This window comes from Perca fluviatilis, chromosome 17 (assembly GCF_010015445.1).
Source record: "Perca fluviatilis chromosome 17, GENO_Pfluv_1.0, whole genome shotgun sequence".
NCBI lineage: Eukaryota > Metazoa > Chordata > Actinopteri > Perciformes > Percidae > Perca > Perca fluviatilis.
The window spans coordinates 3,859,737-3,886,072 of NC_053128.1; the positions used below are offsets into that span (position 1 = coordinate 3,859,737).

A 26,336-nucleotide genomic window follows, 5' to 3' on the forward strand; every position below is an offset into this window, starting at 1 on the left:
AACACGGTGGTCCGATTCCGATTTAATAAAATGTTATCAGACCCCTATATCAGCTCCTACACAGTCTCCAGTTGTTTTTATTATGACAAAGAAGCTGTCAAAATTCTCTACATGCGATCTGTTGCTGATTTTAATAAACAACAGACTGTAGATGATCCGTAATCTGAACAGATTTAGTCTCTCTGACTTTTAAACACAACTATCAGCCTCACAACATGTGTTCTGTACAGAATAAGCTTTTAAATCAGACAAATCACAGTTAAAATCCCTCCGATTGAGAATCAATAAAAAGTTTATATAAAACGTCATCATGTTGAGTCGATTCTGAACCAATCAGCTGTTTGATCAGCTGAGAGGCCGGCGTTTCCCAGCATGCCCTGGGTCCACCTGCGTCCGCCTGGCTCTTGCAGTTGGTGAAAAGCAACTGCGCTACCTGCGTCTCAGAACTGCGGCCGCCTTGGTCTCGTGAGATTATCGTTGCCCACGTGTGCATGACGTCAGAGCAAGTCGGGATCAAGTCGGACACAAATCTAACCGGCATGCATTGGGCGCCGATCGCCGGTGATCGATTCTGCGCAGATCTGGCTCATCTCGAACGAGCCTAATGAATGAATGAGGAAATGAGAGAGCGCTGTGTCAGAGGGAGGAGACCATTGACAGGAGGAGACTGAGAGAAACTCGAGGGTTTTTTTTTTCAGGAAGAAAACCTGCTCCCGACCAGGTTAGGTTCACCGACTCAGTTTCCATAGTAACTCTGAGGTGAAGTTACCTCTCTTTCTGAAACGGAAAACTCAGAGTTTCCCTCATCTCAGGGTTAACAAACTCAGAGTTTTCACTAAACCTGCTTTCTGGAACAGACCCCTGGAAGAGCAGGCAAAACACAAAAACAGGAGCAGGCAGAATCCCAAAAAATCAGGAATAGCAGGGAACAGGAATACTGAGGCAAACACAGACTAAGGCCCCGTTTACACGAAGGGAAGACGCAGATCTTTTCCTGCGGTTTGGCCTCTCATTTACACGGAAACCCCGTTTTTATCACAGAAAACGATTATTTCTAAAAACTCCGGCCAAAGTGGAGATTTTGGAAAACTTCGTTTGCACGTTTGCAGGTAAACTGAGACAAACGGAGGTTTAGGCAGCCGAGAGAGAGAAAGAGGACGTGATTGGTTGCTGTTGTTGCTATTGTCGGGATTCTGATTGGCTAACGTGGGCTTGAGCTTCTCGTTACACTGCCACCTACAGGTCTGGCGTGCTCTTGGCTGCCTGCATTGACGGCATATACACACGGATACATATAGACGAACACTTTTCTGAAAATGAGTTTGAAATGTCAATTTATGAAAATAGCCGGCCACGTGTAAACGTAGCATAAACACACAAGTAAACGAGGGTTAACAAGGGGCAGGTGACCCAAGGGCTGGGGAACAGGTGAAAGCCATCAGCCAATCACAAAGGTGGGAAAACCAAAAGACAGGAAGTAAAACAAGACAGGAAACAGAAACATACACAACCGTAACAGGTGAAAAATCACATTTTCAAAAATAGATTGCAAAAAATTAACAGGGGATGTTTTGAACTTTAACAAGCATTCTATTATTTTTGGTAAGATAAATTCCTGTTTTTAAATCTCTTCCATCATGTAACTTACAGATATCTGCAGTCCACACAGAGGAGGGGTCCCTTTCACTCTTCACTCAACTGTGAGTGGACAGAAAAGTGGGCGGGCTGCTGTGTGAGTGTGTTCAGAGGGCAAAGTTTTCCCTCATGAATGAACAGAAGCTTTGTGCACCAGCTGCAGAGAAAAACACGTTCCTGTTGGGAGACAGCGGCAGAACAATCCAAGATCATTTCCCTCCGACTCAGAGGACATGGCTGAGAAGAAGAAGAAAGCCGTTTTGTTTAACTTCTGGGGAGTTGCTGTCCCTTCCAGACCTCGTACAGTTTTCCATAAACTGGAGGAGTTACACAACCTGCCAGGGTAAGGACCAGAGTGTTATCTTTGCACTGTAAAAAATTACCAGTCCAGATCAAATTAAAGGTATTATTTCTATAACAAACATCATGCATGCCACGTTAAAACACATGAAATAATTAAATTATCTGTCAAAGCAGGAACAGAACTGGAATACGTACCTGTGGCAGAAGTTTTATAAATCTTTATTAAAATTAGAACAAGTCTGTTTTGTCAGTCAGTGAAATAATTCAGTATTGGACTCTTACACATATCGTGCAAATGACGGAAGTTTAGATGACAGGTGTTAAAGGAATACGCCACCGTTTGTTGAAATAGTTCTTATCACGGTCTACCCTGGCTGTAGATAGGTGGGCCAACGCATTTTTGGTCTCAGTGCAAGTAATTAGGTTGTTTTTTTTGGCAACATAGGATTCCATTCACTATGCTAAGCTAACTAGCAGCAGCGCTGCCGGTGTTGCACCGGACTAAAACAATGCATGCACAAAAAATGCGTTGGCCCACCTATCTACAGCTAGAGGAGACCGTGATAAGCCCTATCTCAACAAACGGTGGCGTATCCTTTTAAGCAGTTGTCTAAACTTGTTCCCAGAAAAGCTGTTATTAAGCAATCTCTGCTTAAGTACAAATATGTTGTCCAGCAAGCTGAATCTAATCATCACCCTTATCTGATTTATAACAACAGACACAATCCCATTTCTATTCAACACTGTAGATAAACTTAGTAAAACAACCCCAGTTTCCAGCTTTACAACAGAGGCTTTTTTTCACTAACAAAGATCAAACTAATCACAAATGATATCACTGTGTCCCTCCCACCCTCCACTTCTTTCTCATATTGATCACAAAACTATCAGACACCTTTTTTCATTACTTTAATCCCGTTAATTTAAAGGTCCTATGACATGCTGCTTTTCAGTCCTTCCAGGAAAACGCGGAGTTTTTTTGTGATTGTTGCAGGCAAAAATCCTTGATTATGCGGCACGTTTTCTTACAAAATGCAATGGAATATGCGGGATATTTATGCAATTTTATGCAATGAAATTGCAGGTACTTGCAAAAATTGCGGGAACTTGCAAAAACTGCAGTTTGATGAAAAAGAGAAGAAAAAGTCATTCCCCCAATACCCTGCTTTTTTAAACTTAATTTCCAAAAACTGTTTACAGATATTCAGTCATTGCAATAAGTAAACAAATAAGGTACAAAAATATATACAAATAATATAATATTAAAGTAAAAATAAAAGTAATAGTCTAAACAGAGGGAAATAAAAGATACAAAAGAGACAGACTTTCAAAAATCATAATATAGTATAGATATAGACAGCAAGGGCACTTAAAGAAATTTGAGTAGACATCAGATATTAAGATAACTTTCTTATTGGATACCAACTTAAGAAACTCAAAGTACATTCAACAATTCAATGAATGAATTTCGGGATTTCAGATACAGTATTAGGGGACCACTAAGGCCTATATAAAAGAGACTTCAGATACAGTATTAGGGGACCACTAAGGTCTATATAAAAGAGACTTTAGATACAGTATTAGGGGACCACTAAGGTCTATATAAAAGAGACTTCAGATACAGTATTAGGGGACCACTAAGGTCTATATAAAATAGACTTCAGATACAGTATTAGGGGACCCCTGAGGCTTAAAACCATCCAAAAGCAGCATGTCAGGGGACCTTTTAACTTACTGTTTGTCTCTCTGTGGGTTTCAGTGGTTTTCTGTCCAGTGTGGCGTCCCAGAAGGACAGTGCCATGACCCGGGCGGAGAGAGGCGAGATGACGCTTTCTCAGGTGGGTGAAGACACGTGCAACTTACTTACCCAAAATAATCTACATTTGATTTTACTGATGTTGGCTGATTATGAAGCCTTTTACTGGGCCTCTTTACTGCCTTCTCCATCCTTGAAAGTGTGTGCGTGTGTGTGTAGATGATCCCAGCGTTTGAGGCAGAGTGTGTGAAGGAGGCCAAGGTCCAGGGTGTGACTCTGCCGACTGATTGGTCGGTCAGAGCCCTGCTGGAGGAACTCCGAGAGACGATGACAGACATCCAACAAGCCGTGCTGAAGACGGCTGCCAGTCTGCGTCACAGTGGTACGCACATTGATACATTTACATCATCGGCCGACCGACAGAACAGATTCTCAGATATAATGCTGTAAATTGTTATGGATTTATGGATGCACACTATGGCAATCAACACAATAAAGTGCTACTCTACAGACTCTAACGTCAATGAGTTTTAAATGAACAGAACAAAATGTTAAAAAATAAAGAAAGGAATAGTAAAAGAGAAATAAAATCTAACTGTATATTAGGGGTGTGCAAAAATCTATTCATATTCGAATCACGATTCAAGCTCTACCGATTCAAAATCGATTCATAAAATTCCAAAAATCGATTCATATTTAAAAAAATTTTTTATTGTATGTCTACTGCAATCACATGGGAAAAGTAACTACATTTACATACTGTGAATCGTTTTTTTAATCGAGAATCCTTTTTCAATCGAAAATCGATTTTGAATCGAATCTTGAGCCTAAAAATCAATATCGAATCGTGACATTTTCTGAATCGTGCACCCCTACTGTATATACCTAAAGCCATGCATCCTAAAAAATAATACCCATGCTATAATGCAAATATCTCCACGCTAGCTTTAAAACAGAGCGTCTTAAAGACAGAAATGTCGACAGAGATCTCCAGCGGTCCAGCACGTTTCTTAGGGTTAAAAGAAAAGCCGATTGTCTGACGCGGTGGAAAACCATGGATGTAGAGGTTGAAGATACAGAAAATACTTTGGAGAAAGAACAACAATGATGAAAAGTAAGAGCAGGGATTTATTAGCTTGGAGCGACGACGAGGTGGAACTGTTACTGAAAGGTCTGTAAGCCATCTAACCGACATGACCGTCCAGACTACAAAGCAACCCCGGAGTTTTCGAACCAAAACAGGGGCAGCAGTGTTTCCAAATGTCTCCGTTTTAGGAGCTCGGAAACACTGCAGTAGTGTGAACGGGAGGTGTAAACATAGCAAAAGATATTAGCTTTTAAACCAAAACGTAGCAGTGTAGATGTAGCCTGACCGTACAGATCCGCCTGGCCGCGCGACGCTTCTGTCGCGCCGCGCTCCACTTTATTCCTATCGGTGATGTCAAGCGACTTTAACGCGCCCGCAAAGCATCCCGGGAAGGCGGTGCTGCATTTGAAAAAATGCTGCACGTCAAAAAAGCTGGCCGATGCCCATCTTTATGCAAATGAATCCGTTAAACGTGACGCGACTATCCAATAGAAGTAGACAAAAATCTTTCAAACGGACCTTTGTCGATTCAGCAACTGTATGGCCTATTTCTCGCTTAAAATATTTTCAGAAACATGTTTTGATGAACTAAAATACTAGATCGGATTCCCAACTGGCCGCCATTACTGTCGTTTTGAGAGTAGCCAGACCCACGTGATGCGTTCGTCCAATCAGCTGCCGGTCAAGGGCGTGGTGCATCAAACCACGGATGTATTACTGTACGACGCTTCAGTCGTGTTGCCAAAGTGGATCTGTACCGTGACACTGACCAGATGAAGGCTGGCTTTTTGCTTCCATCCCATCAGGTTTACTGACAGCCGTGCTGGCCAATCACTGGCTAGATGACAGTGCTGCTGGAGACGATCACGCCCGCCTTCTCTCTCTGCTGGGCGGCCACTTTGACCTGGTCCTCCAGTCGTGTCGTTCGGGTCACAGGGTCCCCGAGCCCGCCATGTTCAGCTCTGCTCTGCAGCACCTGGGAGTGACATCCCAACAGGTAGACTGGAGACATTTCAATAACTAAAGAAAGAAGTAGAATAAAATGATTCAAACTTCCATTTAGTGGATGTCCCCAAAGTGTTGCATGATGGGAGAATACTGTTGGAACTTGGTTTTGCTGTCTAGAAAATAAAAAGCGTCAGTCAGATCAAGGGTGATCATTACTGAAGCACAACGGTGAAGAGGTTCAAACTGGATATGTCAGTCCATGGTATGATCAGCTGATATTAGAGCGGCAAAGTTCAACTTCGGTGGTGTCAGCTTGTTAAATGTGAATATGTTCTAGTTTCTTCTCTCCTCTGGGACAGTAAACTGAATATCTTTGAGTTGTGGGCAAAACAAGACATTTGAGGACGTCATCTTGGGCTTTTGGGAAACACTGATAAAAAAATTTTTCACCATTTTCTGACATGAAACCAAACAACTAAACAACTAAACCACTCATCCAGAAAATAATCCACAGATTAAACAATTAAAATAATTGTTAGTTGCAACTCTATCTGATATTCAAATGCTAACCTTAAGGTCGTGACACACCAACCCGATAATCGGCCGTCGGACAGCCTGGCGAGGTCGATGACTCGAGTCTGTTCGGTGTGTTCCGTGCCGTCGTCCGTCCGAGGGGCCGTCGGCCTTCATTTTGGACCTGACTTGTTGCGTCGGAGGGCGGGCAGTCAGACTCCATGACCAATCTGATTGGTGGAGTGCTAACCCGGAAATGACGAGCGGGATGAGCGTGACTAAGCCTCTCAAAATCTGACGACAATCTTTTAAACTGACCTTTGTCGATCTGAAATGAAGACCGATTCAGCAACTGTATGGCCTATTTCTCGCTTAAAGGGGTGATAGAATGATTGTATAGGATATTTCACACTGTTCCTTAAGGTCTCCTAAAAAATCAATTTTTCTCAGCGGCAGCTGAGCTTTCACACTGTAACGTTCCAAACTACAGACATGTCCAGACACACTGGCTTCAAACTTAATTTAATAAGTTTAATAAGTTACTGTACAAAGCACTAGATACAGTTTCGTTAGTTTATTCATCCTCCAGTGTGTCTCACACACACACACACACACACACACACACACACACACACACACACACACACACACACACACACACACACACACACACACACACACACACACACACACACACACACACACACACACACACACACATCTATGCTTTCGACACACCCCGAGGATCCATGTTGGAAAAAATAAGTTAACATACCGTGAACCGCCCATTGCGAGTCCACTTCGCCGCTGCATTAAATCCACATGTCCCGCTCCATTGGCCGATGTCTTCGCCGCTGCATTAAATCCACATGTCCTGCTCCATTGGCCGATGTCTACTCCTAAACACATTTTTTCTGGGCCAGTATCCCGTATCTCCTGAGAGAGCTCCAGCCAGCGGGCAGCGGGGTCTGAAAATGGCCCATATTTGAGCTCTACATAGTTAATTTATCCCATTAAAAAAAGTCTCAGAAGTGAATTTAGTAATGAAATATCACACGACTAATGTATAACATATGTATAGATCTGCACGACCTAGATTCACAAGACAAACTGATCCCAGATCAGTTGAGGCGTGACAAAGGTAGGAGTTGAGGAGTTGATGTCAACTTTTAGCTTGGTTGAGATTCGCCCGTTTTCAGAGGCAGTTTCAAATTGTGAGATTTGCAGAGGAAAGAGGTGTACATGGGATTTAGAGGTTCTATGTATGTCCTAGTTACCCACCAAACTGTCGTTATTCAACTATGACGGTTTTGCATTCTATCACCTCTTTAAAATGTTTTCAGAAACACGTTTCATTATACCCGGTTGAAAAAATCCGGGAGCAGCCAGACCCACGTGACTTCAGGTTCGTCCAATCAGCTGCCGGGTTTTATTTTTTGGGCAACAATACAGATTAGCGCCGCCTGCTGTTATGGAGACGTATTACACGCTCAAGTCGGCGTCGCTTCGGTGTGTTCCGAGGTACTTTTTGGACCTCGGTTAGCCGACTGATCAGTCGGACTGCCTTTTCTGCCGAGGGTCGGCCGCCTGGTTGGTGTGTCAGGGGCTTTAGACTAACCTTCTGTCTGTCGGCTTGTTATTGGCCGCATTATTGTGCCCTTGACACGGTTTAAATCTGCACACATTTCGATGCTAAGCTAGCAGTCTGTGTTCTTCTCTTCTTATTCAGCTGTTGCTCAAAGGGATCTTTATCTCTTTCGGCCCTTTCAGTTGTCACTCTGGTTGAACCGTTGTACAGCGTTTTGATCTCCATGTACAAAAGCAAAACATCTCTTCGTAAAGAGGACTTTCTACAAACTAAAAGAATTCCTCTCAGACACGTGACTGGAATGAAGCTTTGTGGCAGCAGATGACTAACCTTTAAACAGTTCTGTATATGAGGATTCGCTTCCTGCTTCTTACAGTGCAGACGCTCTACTGCTTGCTCCTGCTTCTGCTTGCATATTTTTGCTGATAATCTTGCTTTTCCTCTGAGAGAAACTATGAGCTGCGGCTCTTGGATACTTATAAATCACTGGACTATACATTTTTTTGTAGACATAGTAGGCTATTGTCATATTTGAAAATTTTTCTGCGTGAGCGTGGCCTACCAATAGCTCAAGCCTGTCCTAAAGTGACTGTAGCTAAAGCTAATTAGCAGCAAGATGCCACCCTTCTCCATAGAGGACTACTACAAACTCCTTCAGAAGATTGCAGTTCTGGAAACCAAAATTTACCGGTTAGAAGTAAACGTGGAAGTGAACAGATAATGTGTAAATGACACCACTTTACCAGTGACCCAAAAGAATGGACAAAAGCATGCTAACACACGGCTAACTAGCACCAGCAAGACCACAAAGAAACAAGAGGGCTGTGGAACGGATAATAAATCAATAAGTGGCAGTCCTCCCTGAAACTCTTTTGGTGCAAAGCCTAAGAGTAAATCATTTTCCTGGGAATTGGGAGGACGACTAACGGGCAGAGCACAGCGCCCTGAGATTTGTGATACGACCGGCTGGCCTGCATTATCATCCAGGCAGAGCGCCTCTTCAACCCCTGTATTTAGCAGGACACAGTCGTGGACAGCTGCAAAAGGGAAAATCAGCAACAAAATGCCTCCCCAACAACTGAATGTGCAGGTGAAGAACAGATTTGCTCCACTGCTGCAGGACCCTGGACATGACCTGGATTACGTCTCATCGTCACACAGCAGGGTAAGGACTGAGAGCAATTCTAAAAGTAAAAAGCTACAGGGAAAGCTAATGACTGGGCCCCAAACTCTGATTGTGGGTGACTCTGCTGTGAAAGATATAAAAAGCAGTAAAAACACCAAAATACTCTGTTTTCCCAAAGATATGGTGTCTGACTTGGCCCAAAGAATCCAGGATATCATAGCAGCACACCCAACTGTGAAGAACATTATACTGCATATAGGGTCAAATGATGTTGTAAAGCAAGAGTCTGAAGTGCTGAATCGTGACTTTATGAATCTGCTGAACACAGTCAGCTCCCTAAACACAAAGGTGTTTATCAGTGGCCCTATACCACCAGTCAGAGGAGGAGCTGAGAGATTCGGCAGACTGTTGGCACTGAACAAATGGCTTTCAACTGCATGTACCAACAACCATTCTCTGCAGTTCATTGACAATTTTAACATTTTCTGCAGACATCTTTTTAAAGCAGATGGACTATTCCTTAACAAGCCAGGAGTAAAGCTGTTCACCTCTAGCCTACTTTACTTTCTGCGCCACACATCTGCTCCCTTGGCCAAGGACACAAGACAAGATGAACCAAAACAAAGTGCGGCAGTGAGCCACCACAGCCCCCACCTGAGCAAAGATTTGACCATGGGAGACCAAAGAGCAGAGATGAGAAATCTCAACACCCCTTCTCACCCGTCCAACACTCCTCAAACCCCTTGGACAACCACGACAGCTTTGAGGACCTCTTTAAGGATACGTCGCTCTCCCCTCTTTCCCCCATCACCATGTTGGAGTTCACTGACCAGATGAAGCAGCTGGTAAATGCTGGAACCAAGTATGCCCCCCTTCCTTCTCCCATCGTAAAACGCCAGGCACCTCTGCCCCCTCAAGGACGGCAGTTAACTCCTTCTCCCCAAACTGATAAGGATACTTGTGTGCAAAAGGCAACAAGCATTAACTGATATGGGCCGGGTCCAGGCTGCATGCCTAGTAGCACTCATGACTCTTTCCAAGACAAGCCTGGGCCCTGCGTATTAGATTCTTCCACAATTTATGTTGTGATAGGTAATAGAAAAAGAATGGGCGAATAAGCACGTAACTGCAAACTTTGCAAATTTAGCATCCATTCCTCGTCAGCCACAGTCTGTCCCAAAAATGAAAACACACTAACACTAGCCCTACTAAACGTTAGGTCTTTGGCGGGAAAGTCATTTTTAATCAATGATTTTATTATCAAGCACAATCTTGATTTTATGTTTTTAACTGAAACCTGGTTGGACCATAATAACAGTGCTGCTGTTCTCATTGAGTCAGCCCCCCCGAACTTTAGTTTTATGAGTGAGAATAGAGTGAATAAGAAAGGAGGTGGAGTCGCCATTTTGTTTAATGACTCATTCCAATGTACGCAATTATCTTACGGAAATTTTGCTTCTTTTGAATATGTGGCTCTTCAGCTAAGATCCTCCCCTCAAGCTCTACTTCTAAATATCTACAGGCCACCTAAATACTGTGCATCCTTCTTTGATGACTTTACTGAACTGCTGTCTATAATCTGTATTAACTTTGACCGTGTAATTATTGCTGGTGATTTTAACATTCATGTTGACAACCCCAGGACCGAGGGACCAAAGAACTGTGTTGTGTTTTTGAGAGCTATGGACTGACTCAGCATGTGACAGCCCGCCCGCACAAAAGGGGCACACTCTGGACTTGATTATCTCCAAGGGTCTGAACATTTCTACAGGTTGTGGTGACTGATGTTGCTCTCTCTGATCATTCCTGTGTTTTCTTTAACGGCACTATCTCTGTGCCCAAAAGTGTTCAAACAAAGTTAATCAGAAAACGGTATATCACTGAAAACACCAGTGAATCATTCATTCAGCTTTTCTCCTCTACACGCACCCTCACTGGGGCCTCAGTCACTGAGCTTGTAGATAATTTCAACTGTAAAATTACGAACGTTATTGATGCTATTGCTCCCACTAAGGTCAAAGCTGTCTCTGGTAAGAAAAGATCTCCATGGAGAAATTTTATAGTTGTGAGAACAGAAAAAGAGAGTGTCGAAAAGCTGAACGCGGTTGGCGAAAAAATCTAATCTCCAGGTCCATTATAACACTTATAACGAGAGACTTCGCATTTATAATCTGGAACTAAGAAATGCAAGGCGGTCCTTTTTCTCTGACATTATTGCCAGAAACAATAATAATTCACGTGCTTTGTTTGCTACTGTTGATAGATTAACAAACCCTCCAGTACCAGTAGCATCTGAACTGTTGTCTACCAAGGCTTGCAATGACTTTGCCTCCTTCTTCACAAACAAAATTCAGAAAATTAGACAAACAGTCAGTGCTTCCATATCAAGTACAGGATATGTGTTGTCACAGTGTGCACGCAAAACAAATTCCAACATGACACAATTTCATACGATCAACCTTAAAAACCTGGAAGACATTATACAACATCTGAAAACCTCCTCCTGTTACCTTGATATTCTAAAACACCAACGGTGTTTTCAAAAATGTTTTGAATTGTTTGGCTTCTGATCTTCTACAGATTGTGAACACATCTCTGCTCTCAGGTATCTTCCCACAGGCCCTGAAAACTGCAGTCATCAAGCCACTCCTAAAAAGAACAATCTAGACACGACACTAATGAGCAACTATAGGCCAATATCAAACCTTCCATTTTTAAGTAAAATCATAGAAAAAGTGGTTTTTCAACAACTCAACCTTTTCTTATCGCTAAACAACAGTTTTGATGCCTTCCAGTCAGGTTTTCGACCACACCACAGCACTGAGACGGCTCTTGTTAAAGTCTTTAATGACATCCACTTAAACACAGATAATGGCAAAATTTCAGTCTTAGTATTACTTGATCTCAGTGCTGCATTTGATCACGGTAGACCATGACATATTGCTTGACCCGATTGGAAAACTGGGTTGGTCTTTCTTGGCTCAGTACTAAAGTGGTTTGAATCCTATTTAAAGAATAGGGACTACTTTGTGTCTATAGGTAATTATACATCTGAGCATACAAATATGATGTGCGGAGATTTTTAGAAAAATGGAGGTGGTTGTTTTGGAGCAAAAGAGGAACGATTGAAAGTCAGCGCTCAGCTTCAAACGACAATGTTGAAAACAACAGACAAAGCCAGAAATCTTGGTGTAGTCATGGACTCAGACCTGAATTTTAAAAGCCACATTAACATAATAAAAAAATCAGCCTATTATCACCTTTAAAAATATATCAAGGGTTAAAGGACTTATGTCTCAGCAGGATCTGGAAAAACTTGTCCATGCTTTTATCTTCAGTAGACCGACTACTGTAACGGTGTCTTTACAGGTCTCCCCAAAAATCAATCAGACAGCTGCAGCTGATTCAGAACGCGCTGCCTTCGAGGTCCTCACTAAGACCAAGAAAGTGGATCACATCACTCCAGTACTGAAGTCTCTACACTGGCTTCCAGTGCCTCAAAGAATTGATTTCAAAATACTTTTACTGGTTTATAAATCACTAAACGGTTTAGGGCCAAAATACATTTCTGATCTGTTACTACATTATGACCCACCCAGACCTCTCAGGTCGTCTGGGACAGGTCTACTTGTTGTCCCCAGAGTCAGAACTAAACAGGGGGAAGCAGCGTTCAGTTTTTATGCTCCACATATTTGGAACAAACTCCCAGAAACCTGTAGGTCCGCTCCAACTCTCAGTTCTTTTAAATCTAAGCTAAAGACCTATCTTTTTGATGTTGCTTTTCTTTAAATAATCTATTTTATTAACTTTAATTTCTTATACTGCCCTGTAACTTTTATTCTTATACTGCACTATCAATTTTATTATTGTCTTTTAATGTTTTTAATTTGTTTATTAATGTTTTTAAATTGTTTTTATTTTCTTACTGCTCTTTAATGTTTTATGTAAAGCACTTTGAATTGCCCTGTTGCTGAAATGTGCTATACAAATAAAGCTGCCTTGCCTTGCCTTGCCTACTGTAACTGTATATCATGGAACAGTTTTCTTGTTTCAGGCGCTGTGGTTGGATGCAGATGAAGAAGGTGTGAAGGCAGCACAGGGAGCAGGGATGAAGGCCATCTTGGTGGAAAATCTGTACGACGCTCTGAACCAACTGGCTGACTTTACTGGAGTTCAGGTGTGGACCAAAACAGTTTATCCTATACCTTAAGGCCGGCTACACACTGGCTGCGTGGCGTGAGCATGGCGTTTCTGTTGCGTGTCAGCTGCGTGGATTTTTCTATGTCTTTACACACCAGAAACGTGTCTGACGCGGCACTGCTGCTGCTGCTAGCCTTGTCTGGACACATGGATGGTTCCCATTGAAAAAATGAAATACCATGTTAAACATAAATATATACTGATGTGATTACAGCAAAGACAATGTCGGCAGTATTGACGGCAAAATAGGCTACAGAATATTTCCTTCTGTATTGACATTTACAGTTATATCTGCATTTATGTCAAAACCTAGAGACTTTCAAACGTCAACTTGTCATTTATTAATATGTATTTGTGTCTTTTCCTATTCTATTTTGCCTGGAAACGCTTCCAACGCCCTTGCGTGTCGTGTGAAAAAATAGGCGTCGGTTCTATACGAGACGTGCGTGTCACGCAGGCAGTGTGTAAGCTCTAACCTGTTAACGGACACGCCACGCAGCTGACACGCCCCAGCGACGTGATGTTCGTAGCCGGCCTAAGAAGAAGGAAAAAAAATGGACATAATAAAACAAAAAATTGTTCCGAAATTATTATTGGGTTTGTACTATTAAATTACTCTACCAAACATAATAAGCAGGTACAAAGATCGGCATATTTGCGTAAATTAAATCGCCCGGACTGTTCCAAAATGCAGGGTTTTATTATGTTTAAACCTCCGACAGCGACATATCTATGGGAGCAAGATCACATTTGACTATATAGATATTGCGATGGTCTAATTCCATATCTCATTTAAAAATATATCGATATATTTGTTTATATCGATATATCGCCCAGCCCTAACAGGAATCTGTAAATGTGTATTCAGAGATTCTTTTACACATTTACAAATCTGATTACACAACTCTCCACGCACAGTTGCAAATAGTTCTGCTCCAATAATGGCCTGATAGAAGCTTAGTGTTTGTGTCAAGGGGGTAAGCGAGCGTCTGGCAAGCGTAGCTCCTATGGCGCCATTTTGATGCTAAAAAGCACTCACCCGCCGTTAGCATTCCATTGACTGCCATTTATTTTGACGTCACTTTGACTGCGAATAACTTTACATCTGAAGCGTTTAAAGACATTTGTCCATTATTTATTTCTAAAGAAACACGACGATGTATAAAAGGCTCCATTACCTTGTACCTCATGTTATGGCTCCGTAGCAGACGCTTTTATAAAAATAGGCTAACGATTGTGTCATAACCACGCGACTTACTGTCACATAGTAGAGGAATTACCGTATAGTACAGGAGAAGCTCACAGGCAGTTTGGACTTACATTAGCTGTTTAGGTTTAATTACTAATGTTAACTAGCATTTTAGTTAGCAATAATTAGCCTGTGCCTATGTTATCTCCTTACATATACCTACGCTCTCCGTCTCTGTAAGATTGGGAATGATTGAGATTTCTCTCGGCACAGCTACCAGAAGACTTCACACTTTCAGACAGGTTGCTCACGTCACAACTACGTCGTCTCTCTCAGTTTGAGGCTGCGCAGTAACGCTCAGCGCTCACCGGAAAAGTGACTTCTAATATCCTTCACTGGTCTCAGTCCAGAGACACTGGATCTGGTGGTCCATTTATTTAACTGTTGGTGTGTGTGTGTGTGTGTGTGTGTGTGTGTGTGTGTGTGTGTGTGTGTGTGTGTGTGTGTGTGTGTGTGTGTGTTGTGTTTCAGGCCGTTGGAGCAGAGAGTCCTCCGCCGTCCTGCAGCCCCACTGAAGTGTCTCATGGATACGTCACCATTAGGGTAGTCTCGCACTGCCAGATCTACCTCCACAGTGCTGTGGAGTAAGGTCTGGCTACACCACAGATGCATTCTGGGATATAGGAGGAAAAAAACGCTCTGGATTGTTTGCATTTCTTTAAACCGATCACAATCGTAATAAGCTCCGGACGCAGCGACGGTGTCTCTGCATAATGGTCTCTGGAAGGAACTTGTTTTGGTAGAACATTTGTACCCCGCAAAAGAAAACGCCACATACAATATTAAATCAAGTTAACTGTTCACAGAATACAGTAACGTGAGCTATTTAAATTAGCTAGATACATGGTTGAACCTCATTGGCTCTTACCAGTGTATCGTAAAAGAAATCTTTACAGTCATTCCCCAAAAGAACCAGGCAGGCCTGCCTTGTTGCAAGATCCAAATTTCCTTCAAAACGTGGCATTTTTTTGCGTGTAGCTTGCTAGCTCGAAGTTTGTAGTTGTCTCCCGAAGAGAAGGGGGTTTGAGAACGGGTTTGTGACATTAATAATAAGTGTGTGTGTGTGTGTGTGTGTGTGTGTGTGTGTTTTTTTTTTTTTTTTTTTTTTTTTTTTTTTTTTTTTTTTTTTGTTTTTGTGTGTTTTTGTGTGTGTTTGTGTGTGTGTGTTTGTGTGTGTGTGTGTGTGTGTGTGTGTGTGTGTGTGTGTGTGTGTGTGTGTGTGTGTGTGTGTGTGTGTGTCAGCCTGGCGTGAGGACTCATTTTGTTGAGATGGGCTCAGGTCCACCAGTGCTGCTGTGTCACGGCTTCCCTGAGAGCTGGTACTCCTGGAGATACCAGGTAACATTATTACACCGCTGCTAAAAACAAGCAGATACGAGGTTCATGCTCACCGTTTTTCAACCTGTCTGTCTGTCTGTCTGTCTGTCTGTCTGTCTGTCTGTCTGTCTGGTAGATCCCGGCCGTGGCAGCGGCTGGCTTCAGGGTGTTGGCTCTGGACATGAAAGGGTACGGAGAGTCCACAGCGCCACCAGGTGAACTAACAATCAAAGAGCGCCTTCATAACTTATTACAAATAATCAAGGAATAAACGCATGTATAATATGAATACATACCGTAGGAACACATCATTCATAATATTATTTCTCTGATTTCCTGGGTTTTAATTTGTGTTTCAACTGTTTTTAAATTGAAATGTGTGTGTTTTTATGCCTGTACACTAGGGATGTAACGACACGCTCAACTCACGATACGATTCATGATTTTAAGTTCACAATAACATTTTCTCAGGATTTCTTTAACAGAATGAACTGCAGCCAAATGAGTGAAAAATATGCATTTACATAAACTGTGCAAAACAACAGATGTGTCCTCTCATCAAAAGTGACACCGAAACTGTATTTTATCTTAAATAACAAAAAATTGATTAGATTTTCAAAATAACTAATTAAATAAAAAATCTCTTCAAATAAATAAATTAAACCTACATTGTGTAATTTTTTGAGTTGATTCTTAGCAAAAAAACTTTTTGTTCTTTCACAATTATGTACTAATTCATGTGTAATTACTTCCACCAACTAATCAAAGTATTCTTGTAAGCGTAGAATCTGCGATTTAGAATAACTCAGAATACATAGGAGCGAGTCGCTCAAACGACGGCCGCCATGTTGAGCCACCTTTAAAATACATTAGCCAAAGAGGGACATACCTCCGACTTTCGCCCTCTTACACCTAGTGGCACCGTGAAAAATGCAAGGGGGAGATTAGTCAAAAATTTGATTAAAATTGGAGTAGCTAGAACAGCTGTGTGTAAACGATGGAGAGAGCTAATTTTGGGTTTCGGACACCATAGGAGGAAGGGCTAGAAAGTAATATTCAGTTGGTTGTCATATGCAATTGCACCGTTATATGGGAGAAAGTCTTACACAATGTAGCTTTAAAAAGGCGTAGCGAGGGCGCCCCGATAGCTCGGTTGGTAGAGCGGGCGCCCATATATAGGAGTAAACCTACTCCTCTGTATATGGGTTTGACTCTGACCTGCGGCCCTTTGCTGCATGTCATTCCCCCCTCTCTTTCTCCCCTTTCATGTCTTCTGCTGTCCTATCAAAATAAAGGCTGAAAATGCCCAAAAAATAATCTTAAAAAAAAATAAAAAAGACATAGTGACATCTGAAGTCAAACAAGTGAAATCTAAAGTAGATAATGCCTAAGCTGCTGAAACATCACCATTCATTTTCTTTAATTTCAGGCGTTATCTTTATTGATATCCATTTTTAACCGATGCATTGTTACATCCCTAATGTATACATGCATATGTGTCTTTGTTTGCTTTTTAATTTCAAAAGAATGTTTCCATATAAGCCAAATATATATATATATATATATATATATATATATATATATATATATATATATATATATATATATTAGAATAAAAGTAGTTTTTTCACAGTGTAGTACAAGTATTTTTACTGCAGTAAAGGATTTGAATACTGAATGCGCTGCATCTTAACATTTATTTTTTATTCTTACATATGACATATGGTTAGTATTGTTTCCCCTGGTTTCTCCACTTACAGACATAGAGGAATATTCTCAGGAGCAGCTTTGCAAGGTACAAACTCCCGACGCACACTTCATTACATCTAATCACACAAATATTTAGAAGAAGCCTTCTCTACATTTAACAGGAAATGTGAAACGTTTTAAATTATTGTTTTAAAGGTCCAGTGTGTGGAAATTTCTCCCATCTAGCGTTGAGATCATATATCACAATCAACTCTCTTGCACCACGCAGTTCAAAGTACGTATTACAGCTACGGTAGCCTTCACGCTTCAAAAAGCTCTTTTCAATCTCCTTTTTCTTTTTTCTGGATGAAGAAGACTCTTTGGATTTTGAATACGTGTGGTCCTCCATGTTTCCTTCTTCAAACTTGCCGGGCCGGGAAGCTACGATACCCATTAGCAGCATTAGCAGCACCTGTGAGTTAATCATGTGACAGAGAAAACGTGAAAGGGAGAGCAGTATGTCCTGTATGTCCCTTACTGGCTAACGTATTTCAAGATGGAGCATGAATATGGAGCGTCCACCCCAGTTCATGCGAATGCAAATGTAAAATTTCAAGCCAATAGAAATACTTAAAATACGTAAATATTCATGAAAAAGGACAAGTTTGTGAACGGGCAACACAGATTTTGATAATGAACAACTAAACACGTTACACACTGGACCTTTAAGAATAAACCATCTTCCACAGAAAGGCATACCATAGTTTTTTTGGTTAATACATTTAATTGTAATGTCACTAAATAGGCTGACTTGCCATTAATACAGCTGACTTTTCACAGTCAGACACGTACTATTTAATTATGTTTACATAGATTCATATTAAATACCATTAAACATGCTGTCTTTCCCCAGGATTTAATCACATTTATGGACAAAATGGTAAGTAAATAACACATTGAACACACTAATTATTAAATTAAATGATGAAAAGAGTTTGAATTAAAGTGTGATTAATGCAGAAACAGTGGCATTTATATACACTAACGCAGGTCAGGCTACACCTACACTACTACGTTTTCACTTTTAGGCAGCGTTTTGAAACAAAAACCATCTCTGTCCACACAAGAGTTTTAGCTCCAGTAGCAGAACTAATCTCCGTCCATATTAAAGTGCTCATGTTATGCTCATTTTCAGGTTCATAATTGTATTTAGAGGTTGTACCAGAATAGGTTTATGTGGTTTAATTTTCAAAAAGCAACCATATTTTTGTTGTACTGCACATTGCTGCAGCTCCTCTTTTCACCCTGTGTGTTGAGCTCTCTTTTTTAGCTACAGAGTGAGGCATCTCACTTCTGTTCCATCTTTGTTGGGAGTCGCACATGTGCAGTAGCTAGGTAAGGACTACTAGCTAGAAGCTAGCGCCGCTAGCGGTTAGCCACCTCGTTCTAAATGGCAAAACACTGCTACAACACACACAAGTTCACCCTAATCTAGAAAATAAATTGTATAGAACTACTTCCATGTCCCTGTTCTGCAGGTATTCCACGCAAATTTGGAAGTGCTCGTTTAGAAGAAGTCTCCCGGCTAATCCTGCCTTGTACTGACCGAAGTTGGAGAAACAGCTAGCTGATGTGGTATAAGCATAGACTGTTAATATTATACAGTCTATGGGTATAAGCTAAAGTGGTTAGCACACACCCGTATCTCACTCAAAACAGCATGGATGTTTTTTTTTTCAATTTGTATGGGTGGAACAAAAATAAACAATATAATTTTTTTTATATATGGCTTGTAAAAAATAAATGACCTCATAAGACTTTAAGGTATTACAAAAATATCAACTTTTTTTTTGGTGGGGTAACTTACAAGATACAAACCTGGATCCATTAGCCCCTGCGCTAAGCTATTCAGCTGATAACGCTACTCTATGCTAACTCTCCCAATGTTCGACCCAGGTGAAAAAAGCTTCTGGGGGGGTGTTTGGCTCGAGGTCATGGTGCAAAGGACCCTAGGGTGACATTACTCCGAACCATCACTTTAAGTTTCTGTGTATTTGACTGCAGTACAGTCCTCCGTCTCTTTTCCAGTCGCTGCCACAGGTCACCCTGGTGGGCCATGACTGGGGCGGCTTCCTGGTGTGGACCATGGCTCAGTATTACCCTGAGAGAGTGAGGTGAACACACACACACACACACACACACACACACACACACACACACACACACACACACACACACACAACACACACACACACACACACACACACAAACACACACAGGTTCAGTTACACTCCCCATATACTGCTTACTGTAGTAAACTGTGTGTGTTGTTGTGTGTGAAGGGCTGTAGCGTCTCTGAACACTCCTCTGTTCCCTGTGGATCCTGCTGTAAATCCTGCAGAGAAACTGAAGGCTGTTCCCATATTTGACTACCAGCTCTACTTCCAAAAACCTGTAAGTCTGTCTGCGGCATGACGTGACATTTTTCATCCCCTTCCTGTCCAGTGAAAACCATGTATCTCCAGTTGATGATAAATGTTTGTGATAAACTATTCTGGATCAACGGAAGTCCATTTCCAAGATAATTGCCTGACATGCCCAATGTTTTAAAAAGATTTTTAGGTCCTTGATTTTTTTTTTAAGATAATTTTTTGGGGGCATTTTCGGCCTTTCGCCCGCCCTACCAACCATACCTGTCAACATTTGGTTTTCAAAATCCGGAAGATTTGTGCGGGGGCATGGTGGCGCGACCTGTGTCTGTGTGTGTGTGTGTGTGTGTGTGTGTGTGTGGGGGGGGTATGCATTAAAATCAATGCGTACCTTACAAAAAGCGCGTGGAGGTTGTCGATATGACTAGGTAAGATGCATGTAAATTGTTGCGCCCAACACTGTTGAAATTTACAGCTATATTTCAATTTCCTGCCTTTTTTATCGGTTCGCTTTCGTTTCTGAACTTTCCGTGAAGCTTGCGCAGAGATCAACTGGGTTATAGGTGGCCAGGTTGAGGTGACAAACGGGTTGAAAATTGTATATGGTGTGTGGATTGTGTAAATAGGATGTATTTCATACAAGATCTGGCAACTGGTCAACATTAGACAAACATATTGCTCCGATTATTTATGAAGGAGTTTGGGCCGTGCAAATTACGGGAGTTTCCCGAGAGAGGGTCCGGGAGATAGGGCTAAAAAAACAGGAGAAACCCGGGGGTGTTGGCAGGTATGCTACCAACTGAGCTATCCGGGCACCCAGGGTCCTTCATTTTTAAATAAGATATTTTTGATCACTGACATTTTACACATTGCACTCTGAATACTTTTGAAATACTTTGAAAGTTCACTAACAACACATTATATCTAGTTTATTAATCCTATACACACACATAAATGCTGTAAATGCATAAAGTATTTCTAGTTTTTCTCTGTGCAGTACCATAATATCTGTACACGTGTGTGTGTGTTGCAGGGCGTAGCAGAGGCCGAGCTGGAGAGAGACTTGGAGAGAACATTCAAGATTTTCTTTTTCAGCAGTGCTGAAGTGGTGAGGACACGCACGCACGCACACACACACACACACACACGCACACACGCAAGTTTGTGGCACTATCTTTGTGGGGACCCGTCATTGACATAATGCATTCCCTAGCCCCTTACCCTAACCTTAACCATCACAACTAAATGCCTAACCTTAACCCTTATACCCTAATTCTATCCCTAATCCTAAAACCAAGTCTTAACCATCAAACAGCCCTTTAAACTTGTGTGGTCCAGCATTTTGGCCCCACAAAGCTGTCGGGACCCCACAAGTATACTGGACCCCACGGATATAGTTAAACAAGCCCCCCCCCCCCACACACACACACACACATTAACGTATAGTATCAAGTCTACAGGGCCAAAACTTAACAAAAGCTTGTTTCTGTCACAGGGGACGCGTCCTGCTATCAGCACTGCAGGCGTCTGTGCTCGAGGTGAGACTCCATTTTCCTACTAAACATCCCAATGTATGAACAGACATTTTAAAGAGCTCGTTCAGAACGTCCCGTCTGTTACAGGTGGTCTGTTTGTGGGTCTGCCGGAGCAGATTCCCAGGGGCTGCATGCTGACGGAGGCCGACCTGCAGTACTACGTCAGCCAGTACAAAGAGCGAGGCTTCAGGTCGCACACATTCAGCAGGATTCAAAACTCAACTGTCTTGATTAATAATAAGAAAAAAAAATTTACCGATGAAGTCAAAATTTTGTCCCAAATATGACTTCAGTTGACTGTTTCCATATCAGGATGGGGAATGCTGCTGATTGTGAATCAGCATTTTGATATTAAATAGATATGACTTCACGTTTCAGGAGACCGTTGAACTGGTATCGAAACGGAGAGGCCAACTGGAGGTGGATGTGTTCTCGTCCTACTGGAAAGGTTTGTTACACAGCACAAACATTTGATTCAAACTGGGCGGTAAACCTTTTACAGTCAATTCAATTTTATTTATAGTGTCAAATCATAACAGGAATTATCTCAGGACACTTTACACATAGAGTAGGTCTAGACCACACTCTATAATATACTAGGACCCAACAATTCCAGTGATTCCCCCAAGATCAAGCATGGCGAGGAAAAACTCCCTTTTTAGGGAGAAACCTGGGACAGACCCAGGCTCTTGGTAGGCGGTGTCTGACGGGGCCGGTTGGGGGTGTGATGAACACACACCCCCAGTCATATAAACATGGAATAAAATGAAATGAAAAAAAAATGACATACAAGCCCCTAATTTGCTATGTTGTCCTTTTCCTGTTCTTTAAAACGTTTGAATGTGCATCAGACTTAGACGTGGGTCTGGCTGCTCGAGAATTTCAAACCGACCGGGATACGATCTTGTATTTTACGAAAATAGTTCGCCGAAACGTGTTTCTGAAAAAGTTTTAAGCAAGAAACAGGCCGTACAGTTGCTGAATCTGTCTTTATTTCCATCAGTTTAAAAGATTTTCGATTTTGAGAGGTGGCAAGCCGAGCCGGCCGCTCCTCATTTGCATACAGGAAAGAGGGCTGGAAAATCGCATTCACATGTGATGCGTTTGTCACGTTCATCCCGCTCGTCATTTCCGGTAAGTGTTTTAACATAAGTGACTGTAGTAAGTAACTGACCTCTTACTTACAGCAGTAAGTAGTCAGTGCACATTAGCAGTGTGCTGACGGAAGTATGTGGAATAAGACGCAGCCTTACATCCCGTTGTGTAGGTCTGCGTTCCTGCAGCAGCTGTACGATGATTACCTTCTGACCCTAATTTACCAAAATGAAAACCAGCTGCTCTCAAACACAGGGGCGGAGCGAGGGGGCGGATTCTGGGGCTCAAGCCCCGAATGTTGTCTCAAAAGCCCCGAATCTTTGAGGGTTTAAAATAGCTTCACCTATGTGTCATTTCCCCTCAGTCGCTCTGACCGGACCGACAAATCACTGTTGCAAAAGTTCTATTACTGATGAAATATTTTGTCAAATTTGTTCTGTGAACTGAAAAACCCCGTTTCAACATCATTTTAAATGCTAAATTACTACGCTACCTGTGGTATGCAACTTAAAAAATAAAAACCTCAGACATTGTTTGCCTGTCTTTAGGCAGCAGGAGTGAAAATGAGTCCTCCTCAACATTTGATGTGTTCTGCTTTCAGAATGATGAAGACCGTTGGAGAACATTAGATACAAAACAGCATCCCGGCTGTTTTTTTTTAAACTGTGATTTAAGTAAGAAATATCATTTAAAAAAAGGAATTTTAGGAACACTGTTTTTTTTTTTTTTTTTTTTTTTTTTTATTTTTTTTTTTTTTATTTTTTTTTTTTTTTTTTTATTTTTTTTTAATATTTTTTTTTTTTTTATATAAAAAATATTATTTCTCTTTATAAATAAAAATAAAAATTAAAAAAAAAAAAAAAAAATTTTTTTAAAAAAAAAAAAAATTGTTAAAAAAAAAAATATAAGAATAATTAATATTAAAAATAAATATTATAAAAATATTAAAATTATTAAAATTTTATTTAAAAAAAAAAAATAAAAATTGTGAGAAAATAAAAAAGGAAAATAAAAGGAAAAAAAAAATTTTTTAAATTATTTTTAATATAAAATTAATTTTAATATTTATAAAAAAATAAAAAAAAAAATTTTTTTTTTTTTTTTTTTTTTTTTTTTTTTTTTTAATTTAATTTATATTAATTAAAATAAAAAAAAAAAATAAAAAAAAAAAAAAAAAAATTATTTTTTTTTTTTAAAATTTTTTAAAAAAAAAAAAAAAAAAAAAAAAAAAAAAAAAAAAAAAAAAAAAAAAAAAAAAAAAAAAAAAAAAAAAAAAAAAAAATAAATTTTATTATTTTTTATTTTTTTTAAAATTTTTTTTATTAAAAACTCTCAAAAAAAAAAAAAAAAAATTTTTTTTTTTTTTTAAGAGAGAAAAAAAAAAAAATTAAAAAAAAAATTAATTTCTTTTTAAAAAAATTTTACTTTCTTTTTTTTTTTTTTTAATAAAAAAAAAATAAAAAAAAAAAAAAAAAGGAAAAAAAAAAAAAACCCTCAATGTAAATTGCGAAACCTGTCGGGTCTTAAAAGTATTTAAAAAGTCTTAAATGTGTTATTCTAAAAAGGCTTTAAAATTATTACATTTTGTTAAGGTAACGTTACTTCCATCCAATCCACACTGATTTTCAATTACGTGGTGAAGTTGGCATTCCATTTCATCCTAGGTGGCGTTAAAAAAGGTCTTAATTTGAAATTGGGAGAATCCTGGAGGCCCCCTGTCCTAAAACAGCTGTAGTCACTGTAGTTGGTATCACACAACCAGGAGGAACTAGTGACTTTGTTTGGGACGATCTTACACGATTCTACATTGGGTACTCTAAGTGAGTCAATTGAATTTTAAATGGTGTTAATGGTTTAAGTGTGTGTGTGTGTGTGTGTGTGTTAGCTGCTGATGCCTGCTCTGATGGTGACGGCAGGTAAAGACCAGGTTCTGCTGCCGGCCTTCTCCAAGGGGATGGAGGACTTGGTGAGACAACCAAACAGCAGCACAACAATCAGGCTACATCTACTACGTTTTAGTTTTTAATCTCCGTGCACGTGGAGTGCATAAGTCATAGCTACAGTAGCAGAAATATTATAACAATACAACACAACCCCAGAGTTTTCAAACCAAACTGGGGAGGGAGCGTTTCCAAATGTCTTTGTTTTGGAGGCTCGGAAACTCCACAATAGTGAGGATGCAAGGTACACGTAGCGATTCATTTTAAAAACCAAAATGTAGTAGTGTAGATGTAGCATCAGTCATTTCTTCCTGAAGACAGACAGCGTGAGAATACCTGATTGCACATGTCTCCGTTTATGACCTGCAGATCCCGAACCTGAGCAGAGGACACATTGAGGAGTGTGGACACTGGACTCAGATGGACAAGCCAGAGGAGACAAACAGCATCCTGATATCATGGCTCAGAGAAACACTGAAGAAGGCTGGAGGCGGTACTCTGGCACCCAAACTGTGAAGGAGGGAAGATAAAGTCAGAAAAAAAATGATCAAGGGGCTCAAACTGAGCAGAATAAAAAATCTGAAACAATAAATCACTTCTATTAGTCGACTGAGAGAGAACTTATGCTCAAGGATCCTGTTTCTGAAATGTGCTTTTCTCTGTTTTATATGATTCTAAAAGTAATATTTAGCTGTTTTCAGATAAATAACACACTCGATGATTTACCTTAACTTTAACTTAACCTTTGGGAAATTATAAGGTATAATTTTCACTATTTTGTAACATTGTTTAGACTAAACAGTCAGTAAATCAGCTATCTAATGGCAGGGTAATTGATAATGAAAATAAGTTTTCAGTTGAGGACGAAGGGATGAAACTTTAAAGATACATGCAACATTTTCTCACTCAAATTTCGAAAAAGGACTTATGTAATATATTTAGTTGAATTGTGTACTTACATTATCCCAAATGATTCCAACAATGTTCAAACCCAGAGAAATCGGTCCTTTTATTCAAGGTGAACGCTCTGTTACATTTTGGTCGCCTGCTGATGACATCAACAGTTATGGGCTGGCATCTTTCACTATTTCACCATTCAAGGGTGCACAAGTTGATCAATCTTCTGCTACATTCCAATCAAGGGGGTAAGATTCTCCAACGCGTAGCTCCTATGGCGCCATTTTGATGCTAACAAGCACTCACCGTCAGCGTTCCATTGACTGCCATTCATTTTGACGTCACTTTGACAGAGAATAACTTTACATCTGAAGCGTTTAAAGACTCTATTTGTCCGTTGTTTATTTCTAAAGAAACACGACAATGTATAAAAGGCTCCATTACCTTGTACCTCACGTTATGGCTCCGTAGCAGACGCTTTTATAAAAATAGGCTAACGATTGTATCATAACCACGAGACTTACTGAATGAATATGAAGCGTCTACCCCAGTTCATGCGAATGCAAATGTAAAATTTCAAGCTAAAAGGAATACTTGGAATTGATGGTGTTGGTAAATATTCATGAAAAAGGACAAGTTTGTGAACGGCCAACACAGATTTTGATAATGAACAACTAAACATTACAACTAAACGTTAGCTAGCGGCTACCTAACGTTGACGTTAGCTAGCGCTAGCTGATACTAGCTATTTCTAGTCGGCGACATATTTTGGGCTTCATTAATAAACATAACCTATAGATGTACACAATCATGTGTATTGTTTTGATCACAATGTGCAGAATTACTTTACGTTGCCTATTTATGTCTATTTATTTCTATTTCTCACTGTTAATTACTGGCGTCTGTACAGCATCAACAGGGGTCGCCATTGTTGTTTATGTGTGTGTGACGTCAAAAACTGTAACTGGGAGAACAACCATCTGGTACCAGTTCACGGGGAGTAAGTTACGGTTTGACTGGTGTTCCAGG

The 26,336-nt window shown here is 40.4% G+C and overlaps 1 protein-coding gene across 3 annotated transcripts; it reads left to right on the plus strand.

The window, feature by feature from the left end:
• Positions 1-667: 667 nt before the first annotated feature.
• Positions 668-25,030, plus strand: ephx2 (epoxide hydrolase 2, cytoplasmic). 3 transcript variants are annotated; one of them, XR_005636768.1, is made up of 20 exons: positions 668-721; positions 1,651-1,978; positions 3,698-3,776; positions 3,914-4,076; positions 5,588-5,778; positions 13,011-13,133; positions 14,877-14,948; positions 15,648-15,743; positions 15,859-15,937; positions 17,483-17,517; positions 18,325-18,351; positions 19,500-19,585; positions 19,754-19,865; positions 20,874-20,948; positions 21,336-21,378; positions 21,463-21,565; positions 21,754-21,823; positions 22,379-22,509; positions 24,356-24,436; positions 24,780-24,808. XR_005636768.1 is itself a non-coding variant. In XM_039780724.1 (19 exons), the coding sequence occupies exons 2-19, from the start codon at positions 1,869-1,871 to the stop codon at positions 24,924-24,926; spliced, it is 1,692 nt and encodes a 563-aa protein (XP_039636658.1). In that variant the 5' UTR covers positions 668-721; positions 1,651-1,868. The 3 variants fall into 3 exon arrangements, 2 of the variants coding, with proteins under 2 accessions (XP_039636658.1, XP_039636660.1); XM_039780724.1 differs by lacking the exon at positions 22,379-22,509 and having other exon boundaries at positions 24,780-24,926; XM_039780726.1 differs by lacking the exons at positions 668-721; positions 22,379-22,509 and having other exon boundaries at positions 1,869-1,978; positions 24,780-25,030.
• Positions 25,031-26,336: the final 1,306 nt, after the last annotated feature.